Raw genomic sequence first — 18681 nt, forward strand, 5'->3', positions numbered from 1 at the left:
CAAAACGTTTCCCTTGTCTGTCCTCGTCTCTCCTCCCCGCCCCTCTCTCCGTCTTCGTCTCTGTCTCTCTACCTGACCCCGCCTCTCTCTCCCCCGCCGTCTCGAAGCGTGTCATTCTCTCATTCTCCACCTACACACACACACACACACACACACATCTGCATCAGTGACAAATGAGAGAGGGGGAAAATTACAGGACTGTGTATTTTTCCAGAATTATTGAAATCCGCCTTGATGCTAATGGCAGATCATGTCCGTCGAAGTGCTTGAGCATTTCACACACACACACACACACTCACACTCAGAGTGACACGCAAATTTGCATGTGAATTCAAGCAAAAGGCATTTGGTGGGCACGACGGTTGGTGTGTCCGCATGTGTGTGTTCGCCGGGGTGTGTGTATACGCAGCGCTAACGCATTTGCCATTAGCCAGAGTGTGCATATGGAAGGGACGCTTGTCAGCCACATTAGCACACATGGCTAACCTTGATGTTAGCCTGTCCCCGCCCAGACGCTGGTCCGCCCGGCTCCTAGCACACACCAGGCCCAGCTGAAGATCATGTCTCCTGGCATCTTGCTTTATTTCTCACCCTTTAAGCTCTAATGGCTTTGTTGTTTTTGCCCTTGGCGCAAAGCCTCCCGTCCCACCTCGCCAGGCAACTTTTGTTTTTACCTCACTTCATCCTTTTTGACTTTATCCTTATGCCGCCTTCCTTCCACCGTCTCTTCAACCTCTGCTGCTCACTCCTCACATCTCCATCATGGTCCTTTTAATCTTCACATCTGTCATCCATCTGTCGAACCTTCCATCTCTTTGTTTGTGTGTTGTTTTTTTCTTACGAGTGCAGAAACAATAGCAACACTGTTGTCCAATAATTGTCCCAAAATGTATTAAACTTTCGTCTTCCATGCAGAACAAAATGAAGAAGTGACATTTTGGACAGCATGGATGTAAACTGTTGCGTTGGCTTTAAATGTTTTCCTACTTACTTCTTTTGCGTATCTCACCCCAGAATGAGTGCATCCTGTTGAACCTGCCCTACGTATCAACGTGGGCCTGAACACCCCCTTTAGCTCCTGCTACCTTCGCTTCTCTCCCTCCATTTTTTAACTACACCTCTCCTCCATCAATACGTGTCTCTTTGACCTGCCCTTGCCCCTCTGCCTCCATCTGTCCATCCTCCCACTTCGGTAAACACAACTTGTACTGGCTTGAGGTGGGCCTGGACTCGTTTTCAGTGGTGTGTGTGTCACCAGCAGTCAAGTCATGCAACATTAGATGAACCACTGGGCTGTGTGATGTTTGTTTACCTGGCCTGTCTGCCTCCCCATCTCTTGGTGTGTGTGTGTGTGTGTGGGGTTTGGCTCGCTTTGCTGGCCAGGATGCTCGGCTGAGCTGATGGATATGCATACTGGCTAAGCGGACGGATAACGGGAGAGATGGGGGTTTGGATGTAGGACGGAGGGATGTTAGCTAGTGTAGCTCCATTTGGGCAGATCAACTCCACGCCATTGGTCTCAGTGATTAGCGGGTCTGTCAGGGAGTGATGGAGAGAGGTATGGCTAGAAGGAGGGAGGGAGGGAGGGAGGGAGGGAGACATGGAGAGAGACAGAGTGAGAATACGTTTCATATGAAGTGATAAACATCACAGGCTTCACAGCAGGTCAGTTAATTATAGGGCCATTAATGTTGATGCCAGCTCCTGATCTGATTGATTTTTTTTCATTGCCTTTTAGTTTTTTTTAAAGTTGCCCGTGCTTTTGTTTGAGTTACTCAAGATACTTTTGTTACCCACTTTAGTTTGTCCGTCTCTCATCTCTGTTTACACTATTGGCTGATATGTAAGTGGACCTCAATTATATGGCAAGCAGTCTGTAATGGCACCTGAATCAGAGCTCTGGTGACGGACACGGCTTCATTCTGTTTTCCAGTCACATACTTGCACGCTCTTCTGACTCCAGGAGCAGGCTTTTTCCTGCATCCAGAATATTATGGCGCCCCGCAAAGAGGTTTCGAATTAAGGCCAAAGGAACATCACCGAGTGACGCAGAACAACTACGAAGAGACACGGAACACCACGAGAAAGAGGCCAATTAACTATAAAGTCTATCTGTCTGGCTCCTATGTGGTAGAGGTGGTGGGCCCTGTTGCATGTCTGTGCATTATGTCTCACAATGTGACCGTGATCACAGCAGAGCAGACGTGGTGGGGTCAGTCAGACCTCTGGGTGAAAGTCCTCACTGTTGTTTCAGCCCAAGCAAAGCAAACCTTTCGTGCCTTCCACCTCAGACACTAGTCTCTCAATTTCTTCAGGAGACGTTTTTTTTGCTTTACGGGCTTTGCTTTGTTGCAAATACTGGACTCAAGAATGAGCCTGACTCACTAACATGAGATGGTAAGAACAAAATTGGCCGGTCGGCACGTGTCATGAATCCAATGGTAATTTTGCGCATATTAACATGCACCTATTATGTGTGCAATGTCAGAACGTCTCTACGCACATATCAGTGAGTGAGGCCCATTGTCCTCCCTTTAACTCCCCCCTATTTAGCAGTGTCTCCTCCATTGCCACTGACCCCCGATCCACCTGTCCTCCCTCTATTTCCCCCTGTCCCATTAAATATGTGACGGCTTTTGGTTCCCAGCGCCAAAACAACTGGCACAGAGAGACGGAGAGACAGACTGAAATTAGGATGCCAAAGCACTCACCAGTGGCCCCGTCCCTCAGCCCATAAGTGTGTGTGTGTTCGCAGTAGAGAGTGACAATCCTGTTTGAGGGGTTTTGTTATATTACTAGCTATGTAGGTGTTGGTATCATTAGACTCACATTTGTTAAGATTTTGCTCAGATTCAGATTTTTGTTGGGTGAATTCTAAGCAAAGTGCACATGTTGCAGTTGGAGGACTGCCTTAATACACATTATTCAAATGTGTTCTGTGTCTCTGCATCTCTCCATCTTGGTCATGCTGTATAGATGAGTATCTGTGATGGAGAGCGGCTGTATCGCTGTCAGCCCATTAGCAGCTGTCTAAATAGACAGTAAACCCATCTTAATTACCTTTATGCTGATACACCCCACACACACACACACACATGCTGCCTTTTCACCATTTAGCCCCCAGTGTTGGCCAGATGGGCGCGTGGCCTGGTAAAAAGCCCTCAATTACCGGTTGGACTTGACCAAACTGATCCACCCCTCAGCCCGCTTACCGAGGTCTCACTGGGGCCACAGCGGGCCCTTGTCGCCGCATACCTATAATTTAGCCCCCCAAGTGCTTTCCACATGGCCACGGCAAAGAGCCGGCCTCCATTGTAGGGGTCCGGTAATTGTAGTCTAGTTTAGAAAACCGCAAGCAGCAATTAGCGCAGAGTTGGCATTATACGGGATTGGATTTGCATCCCCGCTGGGCGCAAAATGCTGTTTTAATATGGGTTTGTTTTCCCCACATGGAATTAGCTAAAGGGGCCTTTTATCATATTCACACACCCTACTTTTCTCCCAGCTGAGCGAGGCCCATCTCTCGCTTCATGTTCCCTCATCATGCTGCATATTCTCTCTTTCTCGTTGCCTTTTAATCTTTTTATTCGTCCTTTCGTCTCCACCTCTTAAATCACTCTCACCGTCACTTCTTTTGAGTTCAACCGAAGCGTCATGCATGTCGAGTTGTTACTGATGTGAACCTTTCTCTCACGTTACCAACGTCCGTCTTTGTCTCTCTGTCCGTCCACCACAGAGGCTGTGGACATCCTGAAGGAGATGAAAGAGAAGGATGTGGTGTTGAACGACACACACGTCACCATGCTCTTTCACACGCTCAACGCCGTGGTGCCCAAGGGCGGCGCCCCCACCATCCGACGCCTGCAGGACGCCATCTTCACCCTCGGACTGGCCAAGCCCACCGCCAATCTCTGCTCGCCCCTGATTACTGCCTACCTGGACAGGTAAGACAAACGGACTGTGTTGCCCTTGTAGACACAGATTTAACAATAATAATAATAATAATCATTTGTGTTACGGTAATGGTGACGGTATGGCTGAAGTTCTCCACGAACCAGACAACCAGCTCACTTATGTTTTCGGATTTGTGTCTGCCAAATCCAGTTTCCAGGTAGGTGTGTGTGTGTGTGTGTGTGTGTGTGTGTGTGTGTGTGTGTGTCTCAATGAGTCACTCATCCCTCCCTATGATCATAGCTGAGGTTACATTCTGGGTCAGCGATTCAGACAGAGAGAGGATGTGGAAATTGCTCATTTACGTGTGTGTGTGTGTGTGTGTGTGTGCGTGCGCGCGGTGTTCGAGACAGATTTAGTTTGTTAGAGGATTCGCCAGCTGCAACCTCTCCCATGAGCCCCCACCCCTGATCTCCTGAAACACCCACTGCTCTACTCCAAGGTGTGTGTGTGTGTGAGAGATAGCCATCAATGATTCTTCCCACAATGCAACTATGCAAATGAACGTTACCAAACACTGGCTGTGGGGTCACTGGTGTTGCCCCACCCCTCAACTCTATTCAGTATGTGTGTGTTCTATTTGCCGGAGCAGCTTTTAAGAAGATCAACTCATTAGCATGTTAATTATGTACAGAGCACTAATTGCTGGATTTACCACCGCCACGCAGTGCGCCGTTAGGGGCCCTCCACTACACACATGCTTTCATACACACTATTTACCTCTAGTGTGCACGCTGCGGTAGAGGTAGAGACCTTTTGAACATGAAGCTCGTGTGTGCACACACACACACACAGGTTCTCCCCCGCCGCTGTTTGTTTTGCTGTAAGTCTGGTCTCTGGCACCAACAGAGTTTCCAGGTTCACTCGTTAATCACTGCCTCTGTGAGATTAGCAGGCTAATTTACTCCTGGGTCGTCAACAGCCGCCAAAACACAAATACGAACGCACACATACACGACGGCTTACCGCAGTCCTGATCACAAATCAAGTGCCAGTTGTGCTTCCTCCAAATGATACCGCAGTGAACACACACTAATGAACACAAGTGAACAAGCTAACTGCTGGAATTTTAGCTGGCTGGTTGTCGAGGCTTGGAAATAGTCAACAAATTAAAGGAAGCAGAGCATACGGTTTGTTGTTGTTTGGAGAGTGTAGCTTCTTCAAACACTAAACGGCAGCAATCCACTCATTTACTCTCTCGTTACCAACTTTGATTTTAGCAGATTCCTCCTGCGGGAGTGAGATAATGACTGAGTGGCTCATCTTTACATCTGTAACATCGGTTCCAGGAACTGAACAACCTTGAAAAGGGTCTTAAATGAAGCCTAACTGCATTTTTGCTTTTCATTGGCATCAATCTAAAAAGTGTGAAATGTTTAGGAATGTAAAGTGGATTTAACGTGCAGTTCCAGCAGCGGTTCAGCCGAGCCTCGGGGCAGATTTGAGTACCACAACACTTGACTTTTGCGCTCCAGTTGAATCAATCTCCTCTTCTCCTCTTTTTTTTTAAGCTTTCATCTTCCTCTGTTCGTCTCCACCTCTTCATTCCGTCAGTCAGGGGATAAACCGATAGTTTGGGTGGAGGAGGGACAGAGCGAAGCGATAAAAGCGGCCATCACTCCCGCCTGCACCCCTTCTCTTTGCTGCGTCAGCGCTAATGACTTAATGAACACTTCTCCGACAGATTAGCCCTTGACAGCCCATCACACGCGCCGCCCCGCTAGCCTTCAAGCCCGTCCGCTCAGTGTCGTATGGGCTAACCTGCTGCTACGCTAGCCCAGATTGCCAACTCCTTATCGAAGTGATTATTATTAGAGGAAATGCTAATATGTCTAACAAAATAAAGAGCTGGCATTATGAAGCTTTAAGAGCTGTAGACACGTACACGGTCATGTAGGTTTTCTTTAGGTAACTGCATCATGGGAGCATTCACCTGTGTGTACTGACGTAAACATTAGTGCCATCCTTAAACACATGTGGGCTAGTGGTGTCATGATCGCAGTCTCATTTGCGTTTCGAGACACCGACACCTCGTCTTCCCCCACGCAAGGACAGCCGATCTCCTCCGAACAAAAGATGGGGACGGAGAGGGAGAGGGAGAGGGGTGGGGGGGATGAGATGAGGCAAAATGAGCTTCCTTGTCTAATCCTTCAGGTTTTCCACCGAGCAAAGCGCTCCGTTTTTTTTTTTTCAGGGCTTAATTGGCTGGAAAGTGGCTGACATGCAAAGTTGAGGACATTAACAAGGCTGTGCGCCGCAGTAAATGGCAACGCAAAGTGACAGTTAAATTGTACCTAAGGGAAATTATCTATCTTTCGACATCCTTAGCTCTTTTTTTTTTGGGGTGGATTGGTGGGTGGAGAGAGGGGGAGAGGGGAGGAAGGCAGATGGGTTTAATTGCAATGCCAGGCGAGTGATGGGATGTTTTTTTTTTTTTTTAAAGATGTCTCATTAGGATGGAGGGATTATAAGTAGCTGTGTGTGGAGGAGCGTGATGAAAGAGAGAACGAGGTGGACAGATGAAACAAACCAGCATGACTTGGATACAACGGGTAGAAATGGCTCCAATGTAAAAAGCCATGTGCGCCACAACAAAAGTGTTTAGTTAATTGTGCATATATGCCACATTACGTTAATTACAAACTACTTTCTGCTCTCATTGTCGTGTCATTGTTGTAGTAAATTGTGTACCGGTACCCCCCCCCCCCCTCCTCTGCCTCATTCCATGTCCACACTATTTCTCTCACTTTCAAACGTCTCTTAGTCTCTCTTCTGTGTTGTTCAATCAGACTGTTGTGCGGTTGAATAGCCTCTTGACTGGCGCTGCTGAATAATGTTGTCCCTCTTCATTTCAATTAGCGGACCTCTTTACCTTCCAACCCTAATCACTCCATTCCTCCGCCCTCCATCCCTCCCTCCCTCTCTTCTGCCACTGCCTCACAGGAGCCGAACTCAAGGTCATGCCATTTCCTCTGGTTTTTTTTTCCGGGTTGTTGGTCTTTTTGGGCATATTTCCCTTATCCACTTGTCTAATTGATTAGAGGAGAAAACACTTCAGAAATTATACCTGTTCACTCTCAATCTCTCTCACGCTCTGTCCGTCCGTCTGTTCCTCATTCACTGACTCTGCCCCCTACCTCCCCCATAGGTGCCCTATCTGCTTTAACCTCTGTGTGATTGACATGGTAATTACCCAATCAACAGATTGATGGCAGCGCTGTCACAATAGAGGGGATTGAAGTGGTCTCCCTCTCCCGTCTCTCAGCTTCTCGTTCTCTTGCTTCCTTTCGTTATCTCTGTCTCTCTACTCTTCTTGTTATCACTCCATCAGGCGCACTCATCCTCCCTCTACGCGCTCTTTTGTTTGTTCGTCCGCTCGGGAGGGACGGGCAAAGCGAGGGAGGATAAATTGAGCAAGATAAGGATGACATGAGACGAAGGGAGCGAGCCGGTGGTAGGGGGGGCTCTAATGTTGTTGCTATATTTCCGCTAAATTGCTCAGCTGGGGGGCGAGGTCACCCGATGGGGAGTGAGAGCTGACAGCATGAAATCAAAAGGAAGATGGTGAGGGGGAAAGGGAGAATGAAGGAGAAGGGAGAGGAACAGGAGGTAAGGGAAATGAGACGAGGAAATGAGGGGAGCTTTGGGGAGGACAAAAGACGAGAAGGAGGGAGAGAAGTTGGAAGGCACAAGAGGAGCACAGCAGAGAGGGTAAAGATCAGTTGAGCCTTTTTGTCTGTTTTATTGCTTCCCCTCTAAAAGCCTGTCCAGAGAGACATTAGGCCCTCGCCGACAGGTGTGTGAGAGCGTGCCTGATTGTGTGAGAATGATGTATTGGGGCCAAAAGGCTTCATCACATACAGTTCGTGCTGTCGTGAATTCAAAGGCCTGCATTGTTGCGGAGGGTCACGGTGTTTGAATAGGAGGTCACGGGGTTAACGACCCACGATACTCTCTATTCTTTACCGACACAATCTCCCGTACATGACTGACTGGACGGACCTGACGCCTAACTCGCTCTCTTTCTCCCTCTGTGTGTGTGTGTGTGTGTGTGTGTGTGTGTGTGTGTGTCACGTTCCCGCAGTAAGGACCTGTCCGGCGCTCTAGATGCAGCACTGGAGTGTCAGAAGCGCTACAGCCACCTGCCTCGCATCCACGACATCATTGTCGGTCTGGTGGAGAAAGGAGACACCGATCTGCTGCAGAAAGGTTACTCATTTGTCATCTTTTTGTTATCATCATAATTAAGTAAATCATAAGAACGGTCATTGGTTTTTGCTTATTAACTTTAGTAGTTTACCAAACAAAGACAAGCATGTGAAGGTTCCAGTTTCTAAAATTTGCTGTTTAAAAAAAAAAAGTGTCATTCTAAAAAAAATTGGATTTATGTTTTATGTGCACGACATGCCACAAAGGTCCCCGGTTGGATTTGAACTGTGGTCATCATGGTCAGCACCTTAAGCCAGAGGCCACCAGGATGCCAAACATCACACTTTATCGGATTATTATGTCAAAATGGCCTCATTAAAGTTCAAAATTGCAGTTCACACTGTCCCTGCTTCTTGCAGACATATAGTTTTCAAACCTCTCCTGGTTGACTCTAACTTTCAACTATTCGTTTCTGTGTGTTGGGCAGCGCTGAATCCAAAGTGCCCGCGCAATGTTTGCATTCGATGCGCATGCAACAAATGCCAACAATTACAAGTGTGTGTGTGTGTGTGTGTGTGTGTAAGAGGACCAGAGTGGGAGAACGGTTCAGGCCGCGGTGAAGCACGGCCAACGATCACGTTTTGAACAGTCGCCCTGAAGGTTGACAGCAACGTGGTGAAAAGGTCAAGTTCAACGTGCTGCAGGGGAAAGTGGCTCTGGAGTGCTTAAAGGTTGAAACCGTGCAGTGGAGCGCCTCTCCACCGCCTTCTCTCCCCTTTCACCCACTCCCTCATCCACCCTGCCCTCCCACCCTCGTCTCTAACCCTCTAAATTCCTTTCACAATGATTCTCTGAAGGATGCAAGTAAACCAGTTCCAGCTCCCCACAACTGGATCTTGAAATAACAAATGATTCCGTCTCCCACTTCCTCATAAAGAGCAGGAGACTTTTTGACACAAACCTTGAGGCGCACTCGACCCGACGGCATTGCGAGTAAATGTTAAGTGCCCGTTGAAATAGCCCGTCAGAAATAATTGCAGAAATGTACTGAAACCGTGCAGACCTACAGAAGAGGAGTGGCCTTCAGCGCTCTGAGAACATGATGCCTCGTCACGTCTGACCGTGCTTTGAGTTCAAGCATCAACAGATAAATAAAACGAAGGGTTTTTGTGAGGCTCTGGTAACCATAGCAACCTCTCAACTACTCCGAAATGAGAACAGGTCATCGTACAATACGTGCGTTTAACCCGGAGGCTTCTGTCATGGTCTACACAGGAACCATGGGTAGTGGAGGAGGAGAAGTGCTATCAATGAGCAAATGTGGCTCGGTCTTCCACCAAAACCCTGAAATTAGAATTTAAATGCCGAAAAGGCAACTTAAATGTAGTCCAGCTGGTCTGAAACCTGTCTACATTAGGTTTAGACCGTGAATCAAGTCCTTCATGATCAAAGTTCTTTCTATTGACTTCAGATGATGGAAAGTAAAGGGCCGAGGGATTATTCTCGCTTCGCTGAATATGCAGGTACATTTGGATAACTGTGTGTGTGTGTGTGTGTGTGTGTGTGTGGGGTACCTGTCCTGAAGCTGCTGGACAGAGATAGCACGTAACGCTGAGCAGAGCGCTTTAGCAAGTTTACCACGAGAGCTTAGGCTTTCATTCGGGACCTGTGTGTTTGTTTGAGAGCAGACTTGATATGGCTGCTTTGTGCCTCGGACATTGTGCCAAATAATGGAATCAGGAGGAAAAGATGAAGTGTGTTTGTTCACCTTGCAGGCCATTTTATTCTCGACCTTTCTCTGCTCTATTTCCCCGTCCGTCTGCTTCACCGTCTTTCTCCTTCAGCCATGGACTTTGTGAGTCAGGAGCGAGGAGAGATGACCATGTTGTATGATCTGTTCTTCGCGTTCCTGCAGACGGGCCGCTACCGGGAGGCTCGTAAGATCATTGAGGTAAACACACACGCACACACACACACACACACACACACACACACACACACACACACACACACACACACTGTGGCTTGAGTCTTCTGATACTGCTTAATCCTGGAACTAACGTTTCAAGAGTAAAACAAATAAAAATAAATGAACAAACTCTTTTATTGAACCATGTAGTTCGAACAGATCATCACATTTTAAATCTACACTCGAGCACCAAAAGCTTAGTCTGATTTTGTTCAGGTCTGTCCTTTGGTATTGTATCCATATAGTGATGTTTCCAATAACAATAAACTTGATTTATAGTGTTTCTTTGGGATATCAAGATTAATGTAACGAATAAAAGGATGACTGATCATTTAATGAACTGAAATAATGATTTCCGCGGTAAACAATGAAAACAATAAGAGGGCCTGATTTCACAAGTAGGCAAACTCACACAAAAACAGATCGAAACGCATGTAATATAAATATTAAATTGGATTCTCAATCTTCTAGGAGCTACCTTGAATAACAACAGGATAACATCTGCACAATTGTCATGAGCCACAGTGGACATGCCGTACTCTTTGTTGTTATTGCAGCTATGAATATTTATATCTTTGTCGTCTTAAGTCCCGCTGTAAGCCTTGCAGATTCGTGTGAGAAAAAGAGAGGGGCAAATGGGGCAGATAAGACGCGATTTTCACATGGATAAAACCGAGACAGGCGATCGGGGACTGGATAGCGGGACAGAAAGATGATGAATAAACGAATAGGGAGGATGAGCCTGACATCAGATGAAAGGGAAACAAGGCCATTATGCTGTCTGATCAGGATGAGAACAAAAAAATACCTTAACTCCCTCACTCCGACTCCGCTTTCTCTCGTGTCCTGGTGCGCTCTCAAAGAGGGATTTATCCCTCGAGGATTTTCAAACCCTCTTAAATATTATTGACATGTTGTTATGGTGGCTCTCATTCCCCCTCTGCTAGATTGTATTGTTATCCTACTTATAACCGAGTCGGCTACATGCCGGCGATGTGTGAGATTGGAGATGGCTTGTAAGTGGACCACAGATGTACATGTTGTCAGTGAGAGATGTGGGTTAGAGAGACAAAAGCTCAGCTGCATCAACCCCATCTGTTGGCTTTTAGTTCGTCATGGACGCACTGCTGTCTCCTTTCGCCCTCAATAACAGAAAACACATTTCCTTACAAGGCGCTTCTACCTGTGATGGCTTCCTGTTGGTGTGGGAAATGTCAGAATATTAAAAATGTTGATAAGAAATATTTTCTTTCATTATTATTTGGCTTTTAAATGTCATAAACACAAGACAGTCGAAACCAAAGGTATTCTATTTACACACAACTCTGAGGCTATGAGGGCCATTTACTATAAAAAATGTTTTGGCCACTTTGGTGCAAGCAACATTAGCATGTTACCACTTGGCTGAAGTTGTTGCAGAGAGTGCGTCGTGTTTTGGGCAAACTGATGAATGTAATGTCAGCTACTCACTGCCTTTATTTTTAGCTGCTGAGAAAAATATCTGGTTCTTTAGCTGCTTAATGCTCCACTGTGTTCACCAGCTAGTGGCTAACTTTCTCCGTCTGCTGTTTTGCGCTGACGAGGAAGAGTACGTTTAGTTTACCTGAGGTTCTCACCAAAAAACAACTGCCTGCTGCGTCTGGAAATGAGATCGATGAGAGCGGACCAAAACTCTAACGTTGGGGGCCGGAAACCAACACAAAAAGCTGAAATTTGCTCAAGTTCTTATTTCTGTAGAGCGGAGGCATTTTATCCGTTGTTAAAATAATAATATTGATTGATGCAGCTTCAGAGTCTAATCAGCAGTTGGTGTCCAAGACTCCGAGTTGTCAGTTTAGTGGTTTGCTCTCTTTTGGAGGACAATCGGACAGAAGTCTCACCTGCGTAGAAGTTTAGAACAAAGTCTCCGAACAGAAAGTTCCCTTCTGAACTGTCACTCATTATACTTGTATGACTGAGACAATACAATAGAATCATATCTATCACTCAAATATGCATGCACAGACACTCAAATACATGTTTTCTCCCCCTCAGAGAGCGTCAAGTAGCGGTCCAGAGTGGTGTCTCTCTTTGGGCTGTGTTTGGTATAATTGCCAGCTGATTAATCACAGCTAATTAAATGTAATGATCGAGAAAGGTGGCCAATTTTGTGCTAAATGGTCACGGTTAGGTCGAGGATTGTCAGGTGGCCGGGCCTATTATTGTGGCATGTGTGTGATGGTCAAGGTTAGGTAGTATTGCTGAAGAGTGGTGAGCCATTACGTGTGTGTGTGTGTGTGTGTGTGTGTGTGTGTGTGTGTGGAGAGACTAAGTGGCCAGGTGATTAGTGGAATTAGAACATTAGGAATTGAGATGGAGAGGGTTTGTTAAGTGGAGGTGAGACGAGGTCGGATCTATACGTTTCTTTTTGTGTACATGGGATAAATGAAGCATCTAAAGGTCACGCAAGACTTTTAAAGAGGCAGAGTGATGGACTGTAACACACTCTGCTGTGTGTGTGTGTGTGTGTGGAATGTCCTGATAATCCCACCTGATTTTCCATTGTCTCTTTCTGAAAGTGAGAGTGTCTGTGCCGTTGTTTGTTTCTACTTTGTATTCTTTTGATCAACCCGTGCGTGTGTAAATTATGTGCCTTCTTAGTTCTGAGGATTTTGTTTTCTGCCCAGATTAGGGAGATTTGTCCTGACGGATTCAAAATCCCAAACACACAGTGTGTGTGTGTGTGTGTGTGTGTTTGAGAGTAGATGTGCAGACGGCTGCTTTGAGCCCGCAAGACTTTACCAAGTAAAGGGGAATCGGAGGCAAAAAGATGCAGCACTTGCACTGTGGGCCTTAGTCTCTAAGAAGGTTAGAGAGAGGGAGTGAGTGCGTGCCACACATTTAAATTTGTCCCTTTGGCTGCTTGGGTAAGAACATAATGCCTTTGCCTGGGCAGGATGGAGGGATGGAGGGATGCGGGGGGGGGGGGCTGAGTAGGAGCTTTGGAGGAGGAGGGAGGGATTGAGAGGATTGAGAGAGTAAAGGATGACGGCAGTGAGGGACAGTCAGAGAAAGGGATGAAGTCCGTCTTTTCTTGACTCTCCACCCTCTCACAGTATGATGGGCTCCCATCAAAGAGGCCAGCGGGGATTGAGCGCTGTTGATCCCCGTTCAGATTAACTTCCTGGCAGATCTCTCTCCTTCTCTTTCTCTCTCTCTCTCTTTCTCTCTCTCTCTCTCTCTTACTTTTTTTCATTTTTTCTTTTACGGATTACCAGCGAGATACGAAGAGCAAGATTTCTCAATCCTAGTCTTATTCAGATTGTATCAAAGCCCCAAGAGACAGATGGAATCCTAATCACTGTTATTCCATGATAATAATCATCTAGTCACTCCGCATATCAGGCTACATCTCAGCTACACGAGCCTGCAGATCAATCTATGTCGGCCCTCATTTGACATCCCTCACACTGTATCTGCGCATCATTGTTGGCCTAAATGTTCTACAAATCTCACAACATTTCAAGACTGTTGGGACTTTATAGTCCGTATATTTGAAACCCATGGTCTGTTTTTAACGTGCAATTTTGTAGAATTTTGAAAATCAGTTTGCTGGTTTGAGCATCTGAAATATGTGACTAGGCTGCTTCTTTTAATATAATTGTTGTCATGACCTCGCTCTGAAGCCTTGACAAGATGATAGTAGCACAAATCGAAATCAACTTGATGACAATGATGATCTCATCATTGTCATCAAGTTTTTATCAGTGAAATCTGTGGTGATTGTGCGTTTATGCGTGTGTAGTTTGATGGTTTGGATGAAAACGGGAAAATTCAGCGGGAAAATAACCAACAGACTCGATGAAAAGAATCTTTAGTTGCAGCTCTGATGTCAAATGCATGTATCAGACTCCCCTAACCAGGTGTGTTGTGTTTTCTGTGTATTGATGCAGCTTTCATGTACTATATACTGTAAGTCCACTAAAAGCCACACAAAGATTCATTTCACATTTTATTTTTACAGTTAAAGATGTTCTGAAAATACATCAGTCTTCTGCCCTCACATAAAAGTACAATCCCTTATTCGGCAGACAGTTCATGTCTTTACACAATGATATATCCATCTATTGATTCTAAAATAGAATTGGTGGACATCAACTAACAGCAATATTTAAAATCCCTATCAGGCTGGATGGGTTTTATGGATCAATAGGCATTTACTCCATGGATAATGCATTAATGGTGACTTCGCTTATTTTTCGTAGTGATTATACTGTGATTTAGGTCTGATGCTTTAAGATGCTCCAGGCCGGATTTAACGCACAGCTTGGACCTTATTTTTATGGATTTCGCCGTCATTTCTATCCGTAATAATAAGTTAATCGCTTGAGATCTGGGAACGAAGTGGGATTGCTCTCGGGCTGAGAGACTCTACACATCTCACCTGACACCCACGTAGGTCTCATCCAGTGGCACCCAGGAGATGTTCAGTGCAGCTAAGGTTTTTGATACTGTCATTCATCTATTCTCTGGATTCTTTCCAAAGAAATTCTTCTCCGTTTGTTTCCCTTTTTGTAGACCCCTGGGTTGAGGTCACGGCCTGGACGCCTGCACTGGTATGCCGAGAAATGCATTTCTTCCAACCAGGTAACCCCTTCAAACACACATGCACACGCACCCAGAAATTCACATAAAAAACAAGTACAAATGATATATATTGTTGTGTTTGTGTGCATAGATGGAGGCCTTGGAGCAGATGGTGGAGATGACCGCCAAGCTGTTTGAGTGCGACAGAGATGAGATGTACAGTTACGTCCTTCGGCTCTACAGTAAGTCTCTTTCTCTCTTTTATGCCTCCGTTTGCGACCTCCCACTTACTGCCGGTATCCTCTTCTGTGTGTGTGTGTGTGTGTGTGTGTGTGTGTGTGTGTAAGAGAGAGAGGATCAGTCGGAAGTAAGAGCACAAGACATGGTGTGCTTGCTGCAGTGGAGAGCAGAGCAGATAACAGTTGTGATTGGAGTGTTACGGCTGATTGTCAACCCATTACCCCAACTTCCCTGCACACACACCTCGTGTGTTTCCTAAATTACAGCATAGTTGAGGGTCAGTCAGTTGATCAGATTCGTGCTTTGATTGCCCTCTCAGTATGGAGCGCTTTCTTTGAAATGACTCTGGTGCAGGCTGAGTGATGAGCTACAAGCAATATAGACGGACTATACAACCACATGGGTCTGTGTGTCATGGCGTTCATAGCGCATTACATAAGTACACGCCTTTAATTAATTCTGCTTTGTTTCCTGTTGTTTGCAGAGGAGACGAACAACTGGGAGAAGGCAGAAGCAGTGTGGATGAAGATGCAGGAGGAGAACGTCATTCCCAGGGAGAGGACCCTGCGTATGCTGGCAGACGTCTTGAAGAATAACGGCCAGGAGGTGCCCTTTGAGGTGCCTGAGGTAAAACCCCAGCTTTATCATATGTACGTCCCAGTGACGCTCGTCAGACGGATCTGTTATTCAGAAGAAGAATTGCCAGGAGGTTCCTAAGGGGGGAGGGAAGCAGAGCAGAAAAAAAGCAAAAGAGGTTCCCAGAAGCTCTGGAGGACTCTGTGCCTGAGGTCAAACATAACACACAAGCATGTAGCGCTGATGGTTGGACACAAATCACAATGGTGGCTGTGCGTAGATTTCTTAAAAAGTCAAATAGAGAGAGGACACAAAAAGAGGAGCTATAACAGCTAAGAAATGAAATAATATTGCCATAAATAACTGAAACATCATTAAGAAGCTGAAGTAAACAAACTCTAAATGTAGTATTCTGTTCACTGTTAATGTGGCTCTAGTATGAACTCTATATCGTCCCGTATTGATATGACCGGGAGCTTCATTGGAACTGCATGTAATAACTGAAGCTGCGCTCCATCATTTGACATTCAATGGTCTCCTGTCCAATTAAATTCACACGGCATAGATTTACCAAAGAGCAAGCTGACCCTGACCTCTGATCATAGGAGCTAACCCCCAGAAGACTCTTATCAACTGCTCGCTCCATACAGCCCCCCCCCCTCACCCCACTCCACTTTAAGCTTCTGTTCATTACATGCAGAGGAAACAGGATTGAAGCTCTGATCTGAAGTGTGGTCAATCAGACCGGCTGGCTGGCTGGTGAAAGGAATTACTGCTTGATCTGTCTGTAAATCTGTAATGCCCGACTCATTTCGCCAGCAGCTAAATGCCACCATATGGCTGCCGCTGGATTCTTAGTTAAACATGTGCACGTGGCCTCGACTGCACTCTGCCCCAAAGGAGACAAAGTGGACCTGATGTGAATGTGTTAAAAAAAAATGTGCATACAAGAGGAGAGTTTGGGTTAAAATAACATAATATTACTGTGTTGCATTGCTGCACTTTTCCTCAGCTTTGTTTTTGCATGCGAGCGAACTCCGGTAGCCCGAAGCATGATGAGACAGGAAGTGATTGCTGTTGCCTGGAGCGATGAACTTGGTGACCCCCTGGGGCTCTTAAGTTGACTCCGCTTTTCATTTTGCCCCTGGGGTGCCAGACCTAATTTGCCCCTAGCCAATACAGCTTAACCCACTCCCCTCACTGCTACACGGGTGACTGAGCATTAGGGGACCCGGCCCTGCCTGCCCAGCATTATTGCATTCATACACTCGCATACACACACCAGCTCATTGCTACAGTTGAACGTGTGTGTGTGCTGGATGGAGCTGTACTTTTGAGATTCATCACTGTTTTCTCTTTTGTGTGTTTCATCTCCAGAGCTGGTACCAACAAGCTGCCGCCACACAGCAGGTCAAGACGGCAACTAGCCTCTCCCCAGCCGACAGTGGTCCTGAATTCCAGACCCGTCTGATGGCCCTCTGTAAAAAGGGCAAGGCCAAAGGTAAGCAGCAGGAGGTCACACATATGACACAGAGCTGAACTAAACTCAGAAGAAGCAGGTTTACCTGTCTGAGAGGTGTAACGTTTCCATTTGAAGCTTCAATAAAGATCTTTTTGAACAGTAAAACTCCAACACCCCTGATATTCTTTGTTTGTTTAGCAACTGCTTATTCAAATGTACAGCAATTACTCCAGGCTGTATGTTGTCCAAAATAATTTCCCTGTGTGGTATAATAAAGCCGATCTGAATCCAGTTGGCGTCCTTTGTCTCGCAATTTGATGAATATAAGTATGTTACCCTCCCGTCTTTTGGAGAAAATTCACTGGATCTGTATCATCTAGCTCTCCAGATGTTGCTCATTTTCTTTAAAGTCTGCACATTGGTGCAATCTTTCCTCGAAGTTGTAACCCTGCATGCTTCTCACCTACGCACCCCGCCAGACGCTGCGTAGATTGTTTGATTGCCTGTTTTGAAAAGTTTAAATAATTGTCAGACACATCCCCTCCCAGTTCCGAGGTGGAAAAGGTGTCGACCATCTAACAAGCACCTCCAGTTAAAAAAGACCTTAAAACACCTTAAAAGCCTCCACGATTTTCTAGATCCTGTCCAACCCTTTCTTTGTCTTGTTCTCTCCGTCTACAGAAGCCTATAAGATGGTAAAGGACACAGATAAAAAGGGTGTGGCATTAAGCCCCGCCCCTTACGATGTACTGATCCGCGCGCTGTTGGCCGAGGGAGCCATCGAGGACGCCATGGCAGTCAAGGACATGTGAGTGCCGTAACGTCTCATTCTGTCATGAAAAATGACACGTTTTGGTAAAGCCAAACAGAAACACATTCCTATTTATTCAAAGTTCTACAGTCATAAACAGTATATACAAGTATGTTTCAGCAGTTTAAACCATGATTGTCAGGTTTGGCAGTCTGGGAAAACATGAGCCATTGCTCTCCATCGTTTTGCTCATTTCTTCCCATTTTAGCATTTTGTCCTGGTTTCTAATTTGTGATGACCAACTGCATCTGAATACCAAGTCCCATCTCCCTTTTTCAGTGTCATTTATCAGTTAATATAAATAAATATTGTGGCATATTCCCCCGTAGGGCTGACGGACTACACAGCAGTGTATCTTGGTTATCAACACAACGAATACAACTTGTATTTACGTTGGTGCTCTGCTACTTCACCCGTCTCCTCAGCCTGTGGCTCCGGGTCACCTCAGGCTAAAACTCCATCTCTTAGACAGACACGAGGATTATAAACGGATTGTGTGCCAACACACTCAGCCCTGCTGGATATGAACAGTGGTTCTTACTAAGCCCAAACACACACACACACACACACACATTCATTTTGGTTTTCTGGGAAGCGGGTGACGTCGCGCAAAAACAATCTTCTTTCAATTAGTAATGTATCATGTGTTGTTGCGTTCCGGGGGCCATAGGTTTGAGCCTGGAGACAAATGGATGGACAGCCAGAGGTATTAGAGATCTGAGCTTAGTGCAGAGCTGACCTTCTCAGTTTGTCTTTTTAGGTGATCTCCTTTTCTTTATCTCCCTTTGTCCCCGTCTTTACATCACTTTCTCGCTGCAGAGGAAAAACACAGAAACAAAGGAGATGATAATGACATGATACACTGAAAAAAGAGATGCAGTTACTAATTTGTAGGGACATGTAAAAACATCCATTACACTATCAGTCTCTTCCCTGTTTTCCGCTCTCTACATGGTT

General features: G+C 45.9%; 1 protein-coding gene across 1 annotated transcript in view; it reads left to right on the forward strand.

Moving 5' to 3' along the window:
• The window catches only part of lrpprc (leucine-rich pentatricopeptide repeat containing), a 44733-nt gene that overhangs the window by 15967 nt on the left and 10085 nt on the right, over positions 1-18681 (forward strand). The window contains exons 23-30 of the mRNA XM_079280804.1: positions 3737-3944; positions 8036-8160; positions 9945-10051; positions 14627-14695; positions 14787-14877; positions 15360-15502; positions 16829-16952; positions 17595-17721. Of these exons, the coding sequence (XP_079136930.1) occupies positions 3737-3944; positions 8036-8160; positions 9945-10051; positions 14627-14695; positions 14787-14877; positions 15360-15502; positions 16829-16952; positions 17595-17721 (994 nt within the window). The remainder of the gene's footprint in view (positions 1-3736; positions 3945-8035; positions 8161-9944; positions 10052-14626; positions 14696-14786; positions 14878-15359; positions 15503-16828; positions 16953-17594; positions 17722-18681) is intronic.

The sequence above is a fragment of the Melanostigma gelatinosum genome, assembly GCF_949748355.1.
Source record: "Melanostigma gelatinosum genome assembly, chromosome: 12".
NCBI classification, from domain to species: Eukaryota; Metazoa; Chordata; class Actinopteri; order Perciformes; family Zoarcidae; genus Melanostigma; species Melanostigma gelatinosum.